Source organism: Polypterus senegalus, chromosome 2 (genome assembly GCF_016835505.1).
Source record: "Polypterus senegalus isolate Bchr_013 chromosome 2, ASM1683550v1, whole genome shotgun sequence".
NCBI classification, from domain to species: domain Eukaryota; kingdom Metazoa; phylum Chordata; class Cladistia; order Polypteriformes; family Polypteridae; genus Polypterus; species Polypterus senegalus.
The window spans coordinates 178,661,781-178,680,708 of record NC_053155.1 but is presented as its reverse complement, the minus strand read 5'-3'; the positions used below and the strand labels follow the sequence as shown (position 1 = coordinate 178,680,708).

The following is an 18,928-nucleotide window of genomic DNA, read 5'->3' as shown; positions in this document are numbered from 1 at the left end:
TGCTGCAGCTAGATGGCAGCATTTGCAGGTTGGGTCTTTAGACAATTTTAAACAAGATAAATGTGATTGATGAAAGGCCTTCAGTGCAATTATGGAATACTTAGCACATACAGAACTAGAGTGTATTCTATGTATGGCTGAGTTCCACTACTTTTGTGAGATGCTGATTGAAAGGCCCCTTTCCTACCATTCCTTAGGATCTTTGAAGGGTAGATTCTTTGAAATACAATCCCTTCACCCCCATTGTGAGAAGGGGGGCTGAACGCACTCCAAGGAGATATGGCCGCTTCTCTGAAACCCCTCTTAAATGGTGATACAATGGGAATCAAAAACCTTTTTTTTACCTCCTCTTTGCTCGATCAGCTGCTGGCTTGCTGCTGCCATGCCGTGTGATCTGCATCTCGTGCGGCGCTTCCATTGTTTAAAAGTCTGTACAACAGCTGTCCCTTTGCTTCACTGCCTTGTCTCTCTTCTCCCCCAGACATCCTCAAACACTATTCAATCTCTTTTCGCTTTTCCGTTATTTCACTGAGTAATATTTATAATGAGTAATATATTTAGTATGGCGTGACTTGACGTCTCGCGGGACGTGAAAGTGTCTCTCTTCAAAAGATCACGTCTTGATGCAGGAAAAAAGTCTTGTCTCATCCCAAAATTTTTTTTTTATAATAGAGAGATTTTTAAAAAATATTAAAATGCTACAGTTCTTCTTCAAAACTAACAAGTATAGCGTCTGGGATTTGTTATGGATTCAAGATGTGGAAAGCTGGGTAGGTTTCTTTCAATCAAGTTTCTGATTTGCATATAGAAAGAAACTATGTAGCTGCAAAGTTAAATTTGGGGCATAATTGTTCATAAGTTGCAAATACATTGTTAATTATAAACATCTCTAAAGGATATGACATATGACGTTTCCAGAGATTTTCAGTCATAGCATTCATTTATGTAATCTTAGCCGGTCAGAGACTTAAAAAAAATCAAGTTGAGTTTTGAAAGTCCCTAAAGTCTTATTGTCTATCACATTACTTGGCAGCTTATTCCGAGTGTCTATCATTCTTTGTGTAAAGAAAAACTTCCTAATGTTTGTGCGAAATTTACCCTTAACAAGTTTCCAACTGTGTCCCCGTGTTCTTGATGAACTCATTTTAAAATACCAGTCTCGATCCACTGTACTAAATCCCTTCATAATTTTAAACACTTCAATCATGTCACCTCTTAATCTTCTTTTGTTTAAACTGTAAAGGCTCAGCTCTTTTAATCTTTCCTCATAATTCAACCCCTGTAGTCCTGGAATCAGCCTAGTCGCTCTTTTCTGGACCTTTTCTAGTGCTGCTATGTCCTTTTTGTAGCCTGGAGACCAAAACTGCACACAGTGCTCAAGATGAGGCCTCACCAGTGCATTATAAAGGCTGATCATAACCTCCTTGGACTTGTACTCCACACATTGTGCTATATAACCTAACATTCTGTTAGCCTTCTTAATGGCTTCTGAACACTGTTGGGAATTTGATAGTTTAGAGTCCACTATGACTCCTAAATCCTTCTCAGAACGTGTAATCTCAATTTTCCAACCACCTATTGTGTATTCAAACCTAATATTTTTACTTCCTATGTGTAATACGTTACATTTACTGACATTAAATTTCATCTGCCACAAATCTGACCATGACTGTATGCTATCCAAATCCTTCTATAATGATATAATGGATTCTAAATTATCTGCTAATCCACCTATCTTGGTATCATCTGCAAACTTAACCAGCTTGTTACTTATATTTATATCCAAATCAGTTATATATATTAAAAATAGAAGTGGCCCTAGCTCTGACCATTGTGGAAGACCACTATTAACATCAGTCTGTTCTGATGAGGTTCCTCGCACCATCATCCTCTGCTTCCTGTGTCTGAACCAATTCTGCACCCATCTAAAAACATCACCCTGAACTCCCACTTCTTTTAACTTGATGCCCAACCTCTCATGTGGCACCTTATCAAATGCTTTCTGAAAGTCCAGATAAATATCATATGCTTCACTTTGATTGTATCCTTTTGTTGCCTTCTCACAGAATTTCAGCATGTTAGTAAAACACGACCTTCCTCTTCTGACTCCATACTGACTGCTCAGAAAAACTCCTGTCCTTGCCATGTGTTGCTCAATCTTATCTTTAATAATTCCTTCCATTAATTGTCCTGTGATGCATGTTAAGCTTACTGGCCTATAGTTGCTTGGATCTGCCTTGTCACCCTTTTTATATAATGGGATGATATTTGCCATTTTCCAGTCCTTCGGAAACTCTCCAGTGCTCAGTGACCTCCTAAAAATAGTTTTTGGTTTTACATATGTACTCACTAGCCTCCTTAAGAACACGAGGGTAAATATTATCTGGTCCTGGTGATTTGTTTGATTTCAGCTTATTTAATCTGAGCAGCATTTCTACCTCCACTAAGGAGGTACTGAGGGATTTGGAAATTGTAGTCGTGTTTACCTCTGGGAGGTTATCCACTTGCTCATTTGTAAACACCTCAGAAAAATGTAAGTTTAGGGCATCTGCTATTTCATTGTCTGTATCTTTTAATTCCCCTTTACTATTTCTGATGCACTTCACCTCTTCCTTGACTATTTTTTTTTACTACTAAAATAGTGAAAGAATCTCTTAGGGTCTTCCTTCGTCTTATCTGCTATATTCCTCTTCAACTGTCTTTTAGCCTCCCTGATATCACTTTGCAGTCATTAGTCTAATATGCCTTATAAAGCTGTTTTTTTTCCTTTGCAACTTCTTTTTTAAATCTTTATTACTCCAGTGTGGAGTTTTTTTTTTAATTTCCTATTAATTCCAATTTTAGATATGTACCTGTCCTGTATTACATGTAAAATATTTTTAATTTTTTCCACTGCTCCTTGACTGTCTCCACACTTAAAAGCTTAACCCAGTATATTCTCCTTAGACTTTGCCGCATCTGCTCAAAATTTGCCCTACAAAAATTCAACTTAACAATTTCAGTCTTTGCATCTGCACTCTTACAAAATACTGAGAATGGTATTATATTATATTATGGTCACTTGACCCTAGTGGTTCAATCACCTCTATTCTATCCTGATTATTACAAAATACTAAATCCAGACAAGCTTCACCCCGTGTTGGTGCTTTAACAAACTGTGTTAAAAACAGTCACAGGTTACTTCTAAAAACTCTTGTGCTCCTCCATCTGCAAGATTATCCCAGTTAATACTTGGATAATTAAGTCTCACATGACTATAATATCTCCCTATAAACTTGCCTTTTTGATATTACTAAAAATATGTGTGTTGAAATTACTGTCTGAATTAGGTGGTCTATGACACACTCTTGAAATATGACCTCTATCCCTAATATTTTCCAGGCGAAGCCACATGTCCTCACTAAGATGGGGCTCATTGTCCAACTGAAGAGGACTTACATTTAAATTCTGTTTAACATAAATAGCAACTCCACCTCCTTTTCTGTTCTGTCTATCCTTCCTAAAAAATGTGTATTCCTCTATGTTACACTCATCCCCATCTTTGTTATTTAGCCAGGTTTCCATTATTGCTATAATATCATAATTATGCTCAGCTACATACAGCTCCAACTCCAACTTACTTTATTTTTGATACTTCTAGCATTAAGGCAAGCCATTTTTAACATGTTCTTTCTTCTTCATTTAAATGTTGGCTTAGAATTTAAATTACTATGCTTTTTTATTTCAACATCATTGTTTGTTCCTGCATGCATAGATCTAAACCTGGCCTGTCCTAATAATAATAATTCATTACATTTATATAGCGCTTTTCTCAGTACTCAAAGCGCTACCCACACAGGGAGGAACCAGAAAGCGAACCCACAATCTTCCACAGTCTTCTTACTGCAAAGCAACTGCCACTATCACTGCACCACCTGTGAGGGTCCTAAACTACCTGCCCCATATTCCCTAGTTTAAACAATCCTCGACTAGCCTACTCATACACCTCCTCAATACATTGGTGTCCCTCCATTTCAGATGTAACCCGTCATGGCAGAACAAGTCCCATCTGTTCCAAAAGGAGTCCCAATGCCCCATAAACCTATACCCTTCTACCCTGCATCAAAATTTGAGCCATGTGTTAAGTTTTCTAATCTCCTCAGTCTTACCTGGACTGGAGCGTGGCACAGGTAGTTAATGAAACAAACTCGTTCCCATTTAGGTTATGTACTGTCAGTAGTAGCGATTAGCATTTGGCTTCTTTTAGACTGTGTAGCCCTTTCAAAGGAAGCAATCAGGATATAAACCTTGACAGGAGTAGTGGTTACTGGCTTTTGCTAGGATATTGTAAAGTGTAGTCCTTTCAGGAGAAGAAATTTGATGACAGATCGACAAGTAAGTTAAACGCAGCAGGGAGGCTTCAGGAGAAGAGCAGCTTATAGTTCCTGGTAAAGTATCAAAGTTGAGGTAGCTAGCCTCTGCCAGTGTTGAGATATTCTTGCTTTAGATTTGAAAGTATCTGTGCTTAGTGAATGATAAATACGTACGTTTTGCAGGACATATTTGTTAGCTTTGCTGAATACCGTTAATAATAAAAAGGTAACTTAGTTGAACATCTCTAAATATAAAATGCTAAGGTCTGTCCGTCTGTCACGTGATTACTTACAAACTACTGAGGCTAGGACCTTGATCTTGGTCTTGATTGAAAGCTTATGACTTAATCCGTGCTGGTAATTCAATAAATTTAAAGATAGCAGTGACATTGGCAAACTGATCTGGATTCATGTGTTTCTTACAGCAGAGTGATCATCAAACTAAGTGACATGGTGGAAAGAAAAAAGACCAGTTACATCTGCTGAGCATCAAGCAAATCGCATAGGTTGAACACCACAATAGGAAGAAGATAAAGAGCAGTGCCACCTGCTGAGAATCAAGCGTGGGACTCAGAATGCAAGAACGACACAAATAGAGCAACTGGAGTGCATGCAGCTGGAGGACTGTATGGTTCACTAGTTTTTTTTTTGTTTGTTTTTATAAAATTCCATTGAGTAGCCATCTGGGCATCTACTTTCCTAATTTTGAGGTAAAAGGTATAGTTTCTGACTATAGGTACAGGTAAATTAAATGGGTTTCTTCACAAGGCTGGGTGTGGAGGTAACTGGTCTGGAAGGATCTGAGGTTAGAACCACTGATCCTCTTAAATCTAGATGAGGGTTTAATCTGTGGTTGTAACTGAACCTCCCAAAAGCCCTGAAAACACCCAAGAATCTACCAAGAACAACAAAATTCTGTTCCTGAGAATATGATAAATGGGGTTACCTTAGTCAGTCTATTGTCATTACAACTCTCACCAGAACAAGTGGTAAATAAATTGGATGGCCTCAGATGAGTTTGGTAAGGATTGCTTTTTCAGTTTTTCAACAGATGGCCAGCACAGGCAAAACTGCAAACTATACAAGGCAAAATTTTATTTTTACTGCTGCAGTTCTTTTCTTTGTCCACAGTGCTGAAAATATGTTTCTTATGTCAATAGCTTCTATTAAAGTACAACAGATTTTCTGAGTCTGAGCACTACATTTTCATTATGTTTTGCTTATGTTATTCATACAACAACACTTTTAAAAAAGAATCAGAAAACTGGAACAAAATAACTCATTCACAAGTGCATGTATTTTCTATTATGGTGGCTTCAGTTGCAGTGTAGCTGAGAAAGAAACATCCCAATAGTAGAACGTAATTCCAATAGTAGTATGGTACTAAAAGGAGATGATCCTCATGTTTAAGTGTTGTCTCAGTGAACAGTGGAACAAGATAAATACCAAGTTTAACTAACCAGCAGGTATTCTTGTTTTGGTTTTATGTTTCTCCTCGGTTTGCTCAGCTCTCAATTAATGACGTTTCCCTACACACCTCTTTTTATTTAAAGGGATGGAACACAGGGAAAAAGTAGATCTTCATGTATACTTAATAAAAAAATTGTTGTAATCATAAAGCTACATTAGGCTGTTGTTAAACATTTACTTTGAGTGTATTAAAAAGCCCAGAAATCCCAATGTAGAAAGTAATGACAACAAAAGGTACATGTTAGTAGAATCATATTTGAAGCATAATTATCTCTCTGTAACTCATAGGCGAATTTACCATCAAGGTGCAATGGCATATACTACATGTTTTTACCTTGCACTCATCCACACTTTGATGTAATGTACAAGTGGCCGCTTGTTTAAATCTCCAATGGGGACCACCATCCCACTCGATACAATATATGAGTGACGTTGCATTCAAATTTTTGTGGTGGGAACCTCCTTCTTGCTCCTTTTATTTTTATATATGATGGTCATAGACTGTGAGGCCTGTGAGGGTCTTGATGTGGTCTTGTTGTAACTCGTTTCCCAATTATGTAGTGTTGATAATTGTCATTGATTATGCACCCTACTTTTATTAATAACCAAATTAATCCAACTACCAATTCAGAGCCTGGACAATATTCATAAAGAATGTCTCATCACAGTGCAAACCGCCACAGTAGAGTACAAGTTCTATATAATAAATAATGTCAAAGATCTCATATCACATCTAGGGGATGCACGCAAAGATACCACTACAATGCTCCAAAGGGATACAGTTTGGAGGAAACTTGAAGCTTCTATTAATGTGCATTCTCTTAACTGGTGGCTGAGCAATTTCTTAATTAGGGGCACTGACTCTCCAGTCTTTTTACTTAAGATTAATGATTAAAGGTATGTTGATTTGTGGTTTTTCTATTTCTTATTTTGCATAAATATAAATGTTTCATTTATTTGCTTGTCTTTTTCTGTGGTATTGTGTATATATTGTTATACATACATAGATATATTGATTCAGTATCACTGTATACTTAGGTCCAAATATAATTATACAATATGGTTTCCATATTTTGTTAATGGCATATCTGTGCCTTTTCATGTCCGTAACTGTCTGTCTGATGCACATGAAGTTCATTTCGTAACATTACCCACTGTATTTATTTCATATAACCTGCTCAGGAAGTTGTCTAAGTTAGTGCACAACTTTGTTCCCCTTCTCCAAATCCAAGAAACCCACCACAACTGCATTTACTCTTAGTGTTGATCCTCTGCTATAGACTGCAGCTCTGGGGTACACTCCAATGGTGCAAATCATCAAAGTTAGTCTTGTTAACATAAATACATACAAAGAAAAGATCAGCACAGGATCACCCCCAGGTGACAGCACACTGCAACTGACCCATGGAGCATAAGTCTGAAAATGTGATATGCAAAGAGAAACTACAGTTTTGTAAGTATAGTTAATCAAGAACTCAATATAGATAAATAGGAAGCAGAAGAACTGTAACAACCAAACGTGTATGAGTGTGCTAATATGAATGTTTAAGGAGATGCCCCAATGGCACCAGCACTATTCCCTCTTAACCAAAGATCATATTCAGAAAGGGTAATGACATATAACCCAAGGCAAATTAAAAATAAACCAGAGGTCAGAGCTGAATTTTATCAGGGAGTTGTCAAAGGTCTGTTCTGTTCAAGTGACTCTTGCACTTTATATGACTTCCTCTATCCCTGTAAGTAAATTCTGGGATATCCTGGAATTCAAACCTATCAAGGAGTATCATTACCTAGAGTCCCATTTTCCTCAGTAGTAATATATTTCTTTGAGGGAAAGGATGCACGAACGGGAAAAATATCTTCATTTGGGAAACTTGAGCAGTCAATCAGTTACACATGTACCACTCTAATTTAGGGCCTCCAATACAAACTTATTTGTGGGATGTGGGAAGAGACAAGAAATCAAGCAAGACACAGAGAAGACTTGTACTTTATGGCCAAAAATGTTTGCACACCTGACCTTCACCCAATGAGCTTGTTGGATATCCCATTTCAAAACAATGGGTTTTTATACTGAGTGCTTCCACTTGTAGTTTCTTTCCTGCAAAGGTTTTCCACCAGATTCGGGAGTAAGACTGTGGGAATTTGGTGTTCCAGACAAAAAGATCTGTCTCAGAATGGGCATTCCAAATCATCTCAGAGGTGTTCAGTCTTTGGGGGTGTAGGCAAAATACCAGAAGAAAACCCATAGAGATACAGGAAACACATGTAAACTCCACAGCAACTACATCCTGGACAGGATTTGAACCCAAGCAGTACTATCCATTACACCACCTTTCCGTGCACATCAAGTAATGAACTAATGTAAATTTTCATATTTTTATTCAAATAAAATATTAGCACCAACCTTGGCTGCATAGGCTTTAATCGGAGGACATCCCTTTGCTCCCCAGTTTAAGGCAAAATGAATAAGTGGTTCCACATCTGGGAGGGCCACCTGCAAAGATTCCCAAGTCATGCATTAATAATATTGTCTCTTACTGCAATGGCAGCTAGAAGTTTTTTTGTTTTAAGACTTTTTTTAATTTTAATAGCAAATAAAACATTACATCATCTTCATATATAATAACTTAGGATTCTGTTTTTGAGTTCTGGAATTTGTCTCATTTAATGTAATGTCTATTTATACACAGAACAGTTTTTCCACAATTTACTTCCTCAACCCAGCCTAGCAATCTTTTCCCATTGTGCTCCTCTAGGATCTATTAAGAAGAAAGTTAATCACACAACACAACTACTGAAAAGGAAGATACAGATTTCAAAAATAAAAATGCTAACCACACATTTGAAGCTGGGTATAACAGGACTTACTGTAATTCAAACAAACAATTCGTATGATATACAGCACCTTTCCAAAGTGAATGCCATCCCAACATATTTACAAATATAGTTAGCAAAACTTTTTACAGTACATCTGTCTTTTTAAACCAATGGAGCACAAGTGGCTAAGTGATTTTCTCAGGTCCACAGGGTGCCTGAGGTAGGAACAGAACTGCTAAGATGGGTTTAAAGTCCATTTTCCTCTCCACAACCGCACTGCTATCTGAACAGTCTTGGGCTGTGGGTGTCAAACTCAGTTCCTAAAGGGCTGCAGTGACTGCAAGTTTACGGTGACCATATGGGTTTGGGCATAAAGGAGGACACCGACAGTCAAAAAGGAGGACAAAAATTACCACATATATTTTCCAGCTCCAATCAACCGCTAACCGCTGTCCTTTGCGCCGTCGGGCGGAAATAGAATATAAAACAGTGTTGCCGCTACTTGATGTTACAATTATTGATAACGTGATAACGTAACGTAATGTCACGCGGTGACGCAGATGAATGGAGAATGGCCAAAGGCTGCTCATTCTCGGTATATATCATATGTAATTAGTCAAAAACGGTCAAGTCTGTTCGTGATTCTGTGAAAGGAGGACATTTTAATGAATTTTTGGAACGCCTGGAGGACGGAGGAAACCATGTTAAAAAAGAGGACATGTCCTCCTTTTAGAAGACGTCTGGTCACCCACAAGTTGTCATTCCAGTCACTTTTCTTAATTAGCATCCAATGACAATTGCTAATGAGGCATATTTAGAAATGACACAGCATATCTCTATATATCTCGTGTACCACGCGCCCTCGTGTAAGACGCACACCCTAATTTTTACAAAGAAAATCGCGAAAATGGTTTTTCCCCCGTGTACGATGCCCGTTGTGATTGTATAGGAAGCGTTTAGAGAGAGAGAGCACAATCGAAAGCGCGAGTGCGCAAGCAAGCGAGAGAGAGAGAGAGCGTGAGTGTGCAAGCAAGCGAGTGAGAAAGAGAGCGCGAGTGCACGAGCAAGACGGAGAGCGCGAGCAAGCGAGCGAGCCGCAGCAGAAGAAGTAAATATTACAGAATTACATTTCCTCGTATATGACGCACACCTGATTTTCTAATGCTAATTTTCAGGGAAAAAATGTGTGTATGGTACACACGTAAATACGGTTTGTAAAATCCAACATCTGTCTGTCTGTTCGCTTTTCACGAGAGAACTACGTAATGGATTTAGATCGAGGGCTTTTACTCTAATTTACTTGAACATTTTGGTTGATTTTGTGACTTCTCTCATAGCACTAAGTAGCATAGTTCGCTTGCAGGAGCAATTTATTCACCCTAATCCGAAACAGAGACTGCGTGCCAAGGGGAGGGGGAAGCGTGACGTCAGGAGTGGGGAGCCGGACGGGGCCCTCCTCACTCACGCTCCAGCCTCCGTTTGAATCGCTCAACCTTTGACCACGTTTTGGAGTGAGCCTTGCCTCCGCTTAACTAATGATACCTATTTGTTTATTGATTTTTAAAGTCTGTCCTACTACGCAGGCGAAGCCGTGAGGGACAGCTAGTAGTTAAATATAAGAGTGTTTGAAAATGAATGGAACTATCATTAATATCAACATTTGACTTCTAATTACAACACTGGTTGCAGTGAAGACTTGAATCCATTGTGACTCTCCTGGAACTGACGGAGTCCCTGGTCAGAATGTCAGAACCTGGTACTGCACTCATTCTTATGATGTATTTACTTTTATTGAGGACATCATCCAAACATTTTTGACCTGGAACAGCTCAGTACTTTTTGTTAACTGAGCAATAAACAATTTAGGCTTCAGAATCTTAAAAGGCAAGTCATTTTGAATTAAGGCAATATAGGACTATTCCATCAGCCATAGTAATTGCACTAATCAAGACATAGGCTGGAATGATAAGTTGCCACTGCAACTCTTGAGGATGTGCATTTGAGACACTTTGTCTAAAATGTGCCCTGAAAGCAGAGCAGAAGTGTCTGATGGCCTGTACATGGCAGTGTTCAGTTCTGCCAGTTTGCCTTTCATTCACTCACAGCCATGTCAAATTCAGCGAAGTGAATGACTGATTTTCAAGTCACAAGCATGTTATTAATAGCAAAGCAGTCAAATTAAATCCTAGGCAAGCTGTTTTACTGCCCTCCAGTTGTGTATTTAGAAAACACTTTCTTTGACTGGTGTTTTGTGCAACCCTTCTGTCTAGTTGATCACACAGTATACTGTTATTAGTGGCTTTCAACTTCTCTAAAGACATACTGTCCACAAAGAGGGACACGTGTCTGACATGCACGTAAAGGTTTTGTTAGAAAAACTGTAATTAATAAGAGAAATTTAATTTCAGTATTCTTCTGAGTAAGAATAAAGTGAGGGGGATGATTTTACTACCTTAAAAGCATAGTTCTTATTCTTTAGTTGTAGATATATGGTCAGCTTTAACTAGCCTTAATTACATGCATTAGCCAGTTGTAATATACTGTTGATTATATCCCACTGCAGCTCAAAAGAAATTAATTCTTAAATAATTGTACTACTCTTTGATTGTATACAGAGTAAACAACTTACTCCAATATTTACTTTTACTCCAATAACCTACACAGTCCCCAGACTGAATCCACTTTAGCATCTTTGGGATGAGAAAGGGAGATCCACAGTATGAATGAGAGTCTGCAAAATCTCCAGAAACTGCATAATGCTACAGAGTCAGTAAGCTTTGCTTAGTCTACGTTTTGAAGAATTCATCCTGTTCTGAAACAAAAGCAGATCCTAGCCAGTGCTTCAGTGTCTGTACAGTATTTGGCACTGGAGAGTGGCAACATTCGATTAATACATGCAAGTCAGAATTTCAGTGTACAACTGACTATAAATCTGTTCTATGGTCATAAAAACTAAAACTTTCTTTTCCCCTAATGTAAAAGAAAACCGATGGGATGAGGTAAGTAAGCAGTGTAGCTTAACAGTTGAAGTGTTGGACTTGAATTCACAGTTCTGCTTACTCATCCCCATTACTGACTCTCTGTCAAAAGCCATGCTCTAATTGCACAAATATGGAAATTATTATTTAAAAAAAATCAATTTATAAATTTTCTAAAATGATCAGCTAAATCACAAAAATATGAGAATTGAAGATAAAGACTCAAAGACAGTGATACCTCATAGCTTATTAATCAGCTGGCATGAGTTGCATAAAGTATATTGTAATGTACAAATAACAGAAAACTGATTGAACCACACAAATTACTAAAGAAATTATCTGGAAATTTTCCATGTGAAAGCTGTTGAAGATTTAAAAGCATACTTAATGCAAACAATTTCAGCTAAAAATTAAAAAAGTAAATGCAACCTCAAAGAAATAGCAAGGAACTAACAAAGACATTCCTGGGAAGAAGCAGCGCTATAACATACTAGGAAATAACTTCTGTAAAAACTGTAGGGCCTATAAGCAGAACAGAGTAGTAATTAAAAAGAAAATTAATGACCTCTTTTTTAAGGTTTACTAAAACAAATACAAATTTCTTCGTCCACTCTACAGTCCTGGGCAACCTTTTTATATAAATTGATAAAATCTCCAAGCTAGAGATTAATATTAATAATAACACAAAAGACCATCTTAGGAGATTCTTTCACTCATTAATCTAAAGGTCATGTTTTTGATTTCTCAAGTTATTTTTCACAATCCTGGTCTTTTGTCTCACACATTTCTTTTGTTGGCGATACTCATCCGTATTCTGTGCCTCTTTATTGTACATCGAGATCTGAGTACAACATCGAAATCTCAATTTTTTTTTTTTAGATCTTAACTGGGCTTGTGTGCGTGACAAAAGGAAAACCTCTCATAATGTATCATTCTTTGTAGCAGTCAATCACACAGTCTCAATGGCCCCTGTCTATGTTATACAACATGCTGAGATGAATTACTTTATTTCTTTATTTCTCCTTTCCCTTTCAAATAAAACTTTCAGAAGACAAACATGACAACTTTTGACTTTTTGTTTGCAGTTCTTTCTACACTGGACAATTCTCTTGTGTGACCTATAGTTTTTCATTTTAAGCACAAAGATGTAATTATTTAGGAGGCATACTGTTACTCTTTTTAGTTTACCACCTTTGGATTCTCTTAGACCTGTGCATTTAAATGAAGATGAATTATTTAACTTGCTACTGCCTTCTCCTGCCTTGTTCATTTGTCCAGCAACCATAAGTGCCTAAAACGAGTACTCTGTTACATGTTTCATGATAAAGTCACAGCAATAAATAAATAAATACATAATAAAAAAATACAGACTTAATGGTAACTAAAACTAACAAGTTTTAAGTAAAAAATCCTGAAACCAATCTGCTACTGAGGTATAGCACTTTCAGCATCCAGAGTGGTGATGTGTTTGTTGTGTGTTGATTAGCACAGGCAAGTAAGAATCTCACTGCACTCTGTACATGTCACAATAATAACCCTATAAACTAGTCTATAGATAGCAGTTACTGCGGCTAGTTAGAACTGCGGATTCATACTGACTCATATTCACAACATGGCAGCCTATACAGTGGACCTGAAAAGTATTCAGGCCCTTCACTTTCTGCACACTCTTTTGTGTTGTAGATTTAATTTTAAATGGATACATTTATCATTTTGTCCATCAGTCTACACTTAATAACCCATAATATCAAAGTTGAAACATTCTTTCAGAAATTCTTGCAGATTTATTAAAAATAAAAAAACTGAAATCCCTCATTCATAAAAGTAGTCTGAACTTTAAATCAGTACTTCGTAGACACACCACTAGCTGCAATTAGAGCTTCAGGTCTTCTTAGTTAAGTCTGTACACGATTTGTTTGCCTTGACTCAGACAATTTATTCCATTCTTTCTGACATGTCCTCTCAAGCTCCATTAGACTGGATGGGAAGCATCTGTACAATTTCTTCTTTAGGTGTCCCCACGTGATGTTCTATGGGGTTCACCTCTAGGCTTTGACTAGGTAAATTAAGGAAGTTAAGAGACTTGTCCTGAAGCCACTCCAGCATTATCTTGGCTGTATGCTTCAAGTCATTGTTGTGCTGAAAGGTGACCTATCACCCTAGTTTGAGGTAACATGCACTCAGAAGCAGGTTTTCTTCAAAGACCTCTCTGTATTTGGTTTCATTCATCCTTCCCTCAATTCTTAACAGTCTCTCTGTCCCTGCTGCTGAAAAGCACCACATAAAGCATGATGCTACCACTACCATGCTTCACTGTAGGGATGATATTAGACAGGTGATGAGCACTGCCTGGTCTTCACCCGACTTAGTGCTTGCAGTTTTGCCCAAAGAGTTAAATTTTTAATCTTTTTTCCTCATGCTCCCAGAATCCTTTAAGCTGTCGCATGCCTTTTACTTAAGAGTGGCTTCTATCTAGCCACTGTACCATAAACATTTAATTGTTGGAGTGCTGCTGAGATGGCTGTCCTACCGACAGGTTCTCCCATCTCATCAGAGGACTTCTGATGTTCCATTATAGTGACCATTGGGATTTGATCACCTCCCTTGATTTCTGAGTTTGGCCAAATGGAACAGGGTTTGTGGATCTTGCATTTCACAACTATTGAGGCCATTCTACTTCTATGAACATTCAAAGCTTTGCAAATTGTTTTCTACCTTTGCCCTAATCTATGCCTCACCACAATTTTATCACGCAGGTGCCTTGGACATCTTGGCTTAGCTTTTGTCCTTACATGCTATGTGAATTGTGGGATCTTACATATTTAGATGTGTGCCTTTCTAAACTATGTCCAGTCAATTCAGTTTGCCACAGGTACACTCCAGTCAAGTTCTAGACATCTCTCAAGGGTCTGAATGCTTATATGCTGTAAAGGAGATATTTCAGTTTTTGATTTTTAGTATAATTGCAAACCTTTCTGACAATTGCTTTAACTTTGTCATTATGGGTTATTTAATGGGCAAAAATGGGAAATGTATCTATTTACAACTAAAACTACAGCACAATAAAGTGTGCAGAAAGTGAAGGGGTTTGAATACTTTCTGAAAAAATTGTAAACTACTGACCATTCAACCAACCCAATTCAAAATGCTCCAGTAATGCAGTGCATTGCTGAATCTCGATGGTAGACATGGAAGTAAACAGAATTATGAACCAGAACATTGATATAATGTGTTTCCAACAGCACTGACCAAAAGACGGGGATCATACTTGGAGAAAGGCCTCAGGAGCTGTGCAGTTCCTTTTCTGTTCCCACGTAGTACACCATTTTCAATGTCTTGAAGGGTAAAGACAGTGCCTCCAATCAAGTAGCTTGCTGAATTAAGGAACTGAAAAAGGATAAAAAAAGGAAACTGGTGAAAAACACCAAAAAATATAATACACTGATTTTAATTTGAATGATCAGACGGAGAGCATTTTACAACTGGGTTAGAATATGTATGATCGGGTATGATCATATATGAATACAGTGAAATTCTTACTTGAATAACCAACATGGATCTCATCAACAATCATCACCCGATGATAAATGAGAATGCATTAAAATATATAACTTCATTTTATTTACGAGTAAACAGAAGCTCTTCTAACCACTCAAAAAGCAACTAATCTGATTTCTGGTTAGTGAAATGTGGGGCACATCAGCAGGTTTCTCATTTCCCTTCTGCAGCACATGTCAACATACTTGGTTTTCCATTTCTTTAACACTTTATGTGGGTAATTCAGAAGCAATTCTTCTAATCTGAGCGAAGACATGCTCTACAATGCATACATATGATGGTTAAAGAACAAGAGAAGATCATTCAGTCTGTCATCCTCATCTGATTTGCTAACAAGTTGTAACATTATATGTCATTCTTAATTATTTGTGATACAGCCACAAAGAATTAAACAAATGGAAAATAACTCTATTTGACCTCACTTCCACAGTACACTCTGGTTTGATGAAAGGCCCACCCGATATCTCTGCCACATGTTTTTTGGAGAACCCATTTTCAGCTGACCATGAATGACCAAGGCATTATAGACATTGATGAAAAAGGCAAGCTTCTCCTTTCGGGTCAGAGACGTCAGCTGCACATTCTGGAGCTGGATGGTCATCTGGCAGTACTTCTCAAAGGTGGGGCTGCTGGCCACAGCCTGATAATTAACCATCTGAAATAAAATTAAAGAATAGATGAGGAGATTACTCTTATCAGCTTCAAAACTTTAAAATATAATCTGAGTGTGCAATTGGTTACTGAAGAAAGGGTTTGCTATGTCATTTGATATGGCTAATTATTTCATATATTCAGGAGGTCCAAATATATTCCCATTACATATGCCTAATTTCCTGACACAATCATAATTTCACAAATGAGATGAAGAAATTAGCTTGTCCAGATGAAGATAAGAACATAAGCCCATTTATCTAAGACTCTACCAGTGTTGTTTTTTCTGTCAAAAAAAGCCTAGCCCGACTTTTGCACATATTACTTTATTAATCCCACTCTCTTCAGTTCTGGTATTGCCATTAAGATTTGCAATTTACTACAAGACTGTAGAAGTGGGTATGAGACTTAACAAGAATCATTTACTGTATTTGATTTATAAATTAGTAAAAACCAGTATATTCATCCATTTTCTAACCCGCTGAATCCAAACAGGGTCACGGGGGTCTGCTGGAGCCAATCCCAGGGCACAAGGCAGGAACCAATCCTGGGCAGGGTGCCAACCCACCACAGGACACACAGAAACACACCAAGGCCAATTCAGAATCGCCAATCCACCTAACCTGCATGTCTTTGGATTGTGGGAGGAAACCAGAGCCCCCAGAGGAAACCCACACAGACACGGGGAGAACATGCAAACTCCACGCAGGGAGGACCCGGGAAGCGAACCCGGGTCCCCTAACTGCGAGGCAGCAGCGCTACCACTGCGCCACCGTGCCGCCCCAGTATACTCATTCATCCACCAATCCATTTCTCCAACCTGCTTATCCTGAGCAGCGTTATGGAGAACCCAAAAATTTAAGAATTAATTGCTGTTATAATTTTGAAATTCTGTTACTGGTAAATAATAGGGGAGAACACATCTAAACATCATCATCGCCCTTTACTGCCCAAAGAGCAACACTGCAGATTTGTGGATTAACGCTACACCCAGACAATTAGCTAACAAAGCTTCAAACTTTCTCATAGTAGATACTGCTACATAAAATAACCATACATAAAAAAAATGCAATTCCTTACCTTTCCATCATCAGACAAGTGATCCACATAAAGTTTTGTGATCAAATTCTTTAATGTGTCTGCAAGCCTTGAAGCTAAAAAAAATGCAAAGCAACAATTTATCTCACTTTAATATTTGAGACAATGACTACTGCTTTACTATGTAGATAATGAATAACTCCTGAACAAATCGAGCTACACATGTACTTTGTTGCATTAGCATAGTATACTTCTCTTTTATTTTCTTTATTTTACCCCAATTTTTTCTTGATGTTTCTTTGAATTCCCCTTTGCTAAGGCAGTACAAAGTGGCACTCCATGACTGCATGATTGTTGATCATGATGGCCTGGCATTGAGGTAGCTTAACAGTCTAATAGATTTTAAAAAATTAGAAGTGAATTTTAATGTTTGGTAGTTCATGGCTCCATTGTCCTAATAGCTCATCCAACAAATTCAGAAAGCTTTCAGATTGTTTCAAATAAATACAACACCAGTCCCCATGTCAAAAAGAGAACTGCCATCATCACTAGGATACTTGAGATAAGTAAAGAAATAATGAGAGCTAGTAAAGTTTAGTAACTTCAGAGATAGACCCGGCAGTCACTCGAGCAGGGAAGTATTACAGAAGCTTACGAGGACAGCATGCATTAAATAACTTCAGCATTTCTTTAATATTAAATTTAATCATATAAGTTAAATAATTTAAGTTGAATAAAAAGGGGCAGAGCAGTTTAGTAATCCAAATTCAAATTATAAAAAATTTGTCTAATACAATGAAAGTATACCAACACAGGAGGAAGCATGACTAGATTTAGTATTTTGTAAAAACCAGGATAAAATTCTAGATGAACAGGTGATTAAACCACTAGAGTCAAGTTGCCATAATATTATACAATTCTCAGCATTATGGAAGAGCGTAGATGCAAACATCAAAAACTGTTTAACTTTGGAAGGGGAAATTTTAAACAGATCTGGCAAAGTCTGAAAGGCATAAACATGTATAAACTTTTAAGTGTAAGGACAGTCGAAGAGCAGTAGAACAAATTTAAAAATGTTTTACATATAATGCAGGACAGGAACATCTTGGAATTAGTAGATTTTTTAACAAAAATCCACAGTAGGTCAGTAAGGACTTGAAAAATAAGCTACAATGGAAAATAAAGCTATATTAGGCATGTAAGACTGGTAACTACATGTGAATCATAGGGCATATGAGAAAATGAGAACAGCCTTTAAGGAGGAGAAATCATTATCTAATAAAAAAACCAGGACCAAATAACATTTATCCGCCAGGAGGTTGGTAGATACAGTACATATATAAACCCTTAATGAAATTTTTAGGAAATTACTTCACTGGGGAAATTCCTGAGGACTGGAAAATAGCAAATATTATCCCATTACATACAAAGGGTGATCAGGAAGATTCAAGTAACTATAGGCCAGTAAGCTTAACATGAATCAGAGGTAAATAAATGGAAAGAAAGGAAAAGATTAAGTAGCACACGGCAAGAACAGGAGTTTTACTGAATAGTCAGCATGGGCTTAGATGAAGAAGGATGTGATTTTCAACATGCTGGAATTCCATAAGGAAGGATATGAACAGAGTGGTGCATATGATGCTATTTATCTTGACTTTCAGAAAGCATTTGATAAGGTATCACATGAGAGGTTGGGCAGTAAATTAAAAGAAATGGGAGTTCAGGAAGTAGCCTGTAGATGGGTGAAACATTGGCTAAAACATAAGAAGCAGAGGGTGATGGTGTGAGGAATGCTATCAGAATTGGGTAATGTTAAGATTGGTGTCCCTCAGGAGTCAGTGCTAGGGTTGTTACTATTTTTAATATACATAAATGATCTGGATTGGAATATAAACAACAAGCTGGTTAAGTTTGCAGATGATACCATGCTACGTGGATTGGCAGATAATCTAGAATTTGTTGAATCTTTTTTACCGATCCCCTCAATCTCCTGTGCAATTGGCCAGATAAGGTTTCCTAATGGGGCCTTACAAATCGCTACCCTGGTTCCTCTTTTTCCAG

The 18,928-nt window shown here is 37.6% G+C and overlaps 1 protein-coding gene across 1 annotated transcript in view; it reads right to left on the bottom strand.

The window, feature by feature from the left end:
- The window catches only part of zgc:152951 (uncharacterized protein LOC569013 homolog), a 36,112-nt gene that overhangs the window by 5,195 nt on the left and 11,989 nt on the right, over positions 1-18,928 (bottom strand). The window contains exons 4-7 of the mRNA XM_039744976.1: positions 16,910-16,983; positions 15,636-15,833; positions 14,870-15,007; positions 8,230-8,319 (exon numbers count right to left, since the gene is read on the bottom strand). Coding sequence (XP_039600910.1) covers positions 8,230-8,319; positions 14,870-15,007; positions 15,636-15,833; positions 16,910-16,983 — 500 coding nt within the window. The remainder of the gene's footprint in view (positions 1-8,229; positions 8,320-14,869; positions 15,008-15,635; positions 15,834-16,909; positions 16,984-18,928) is intronic.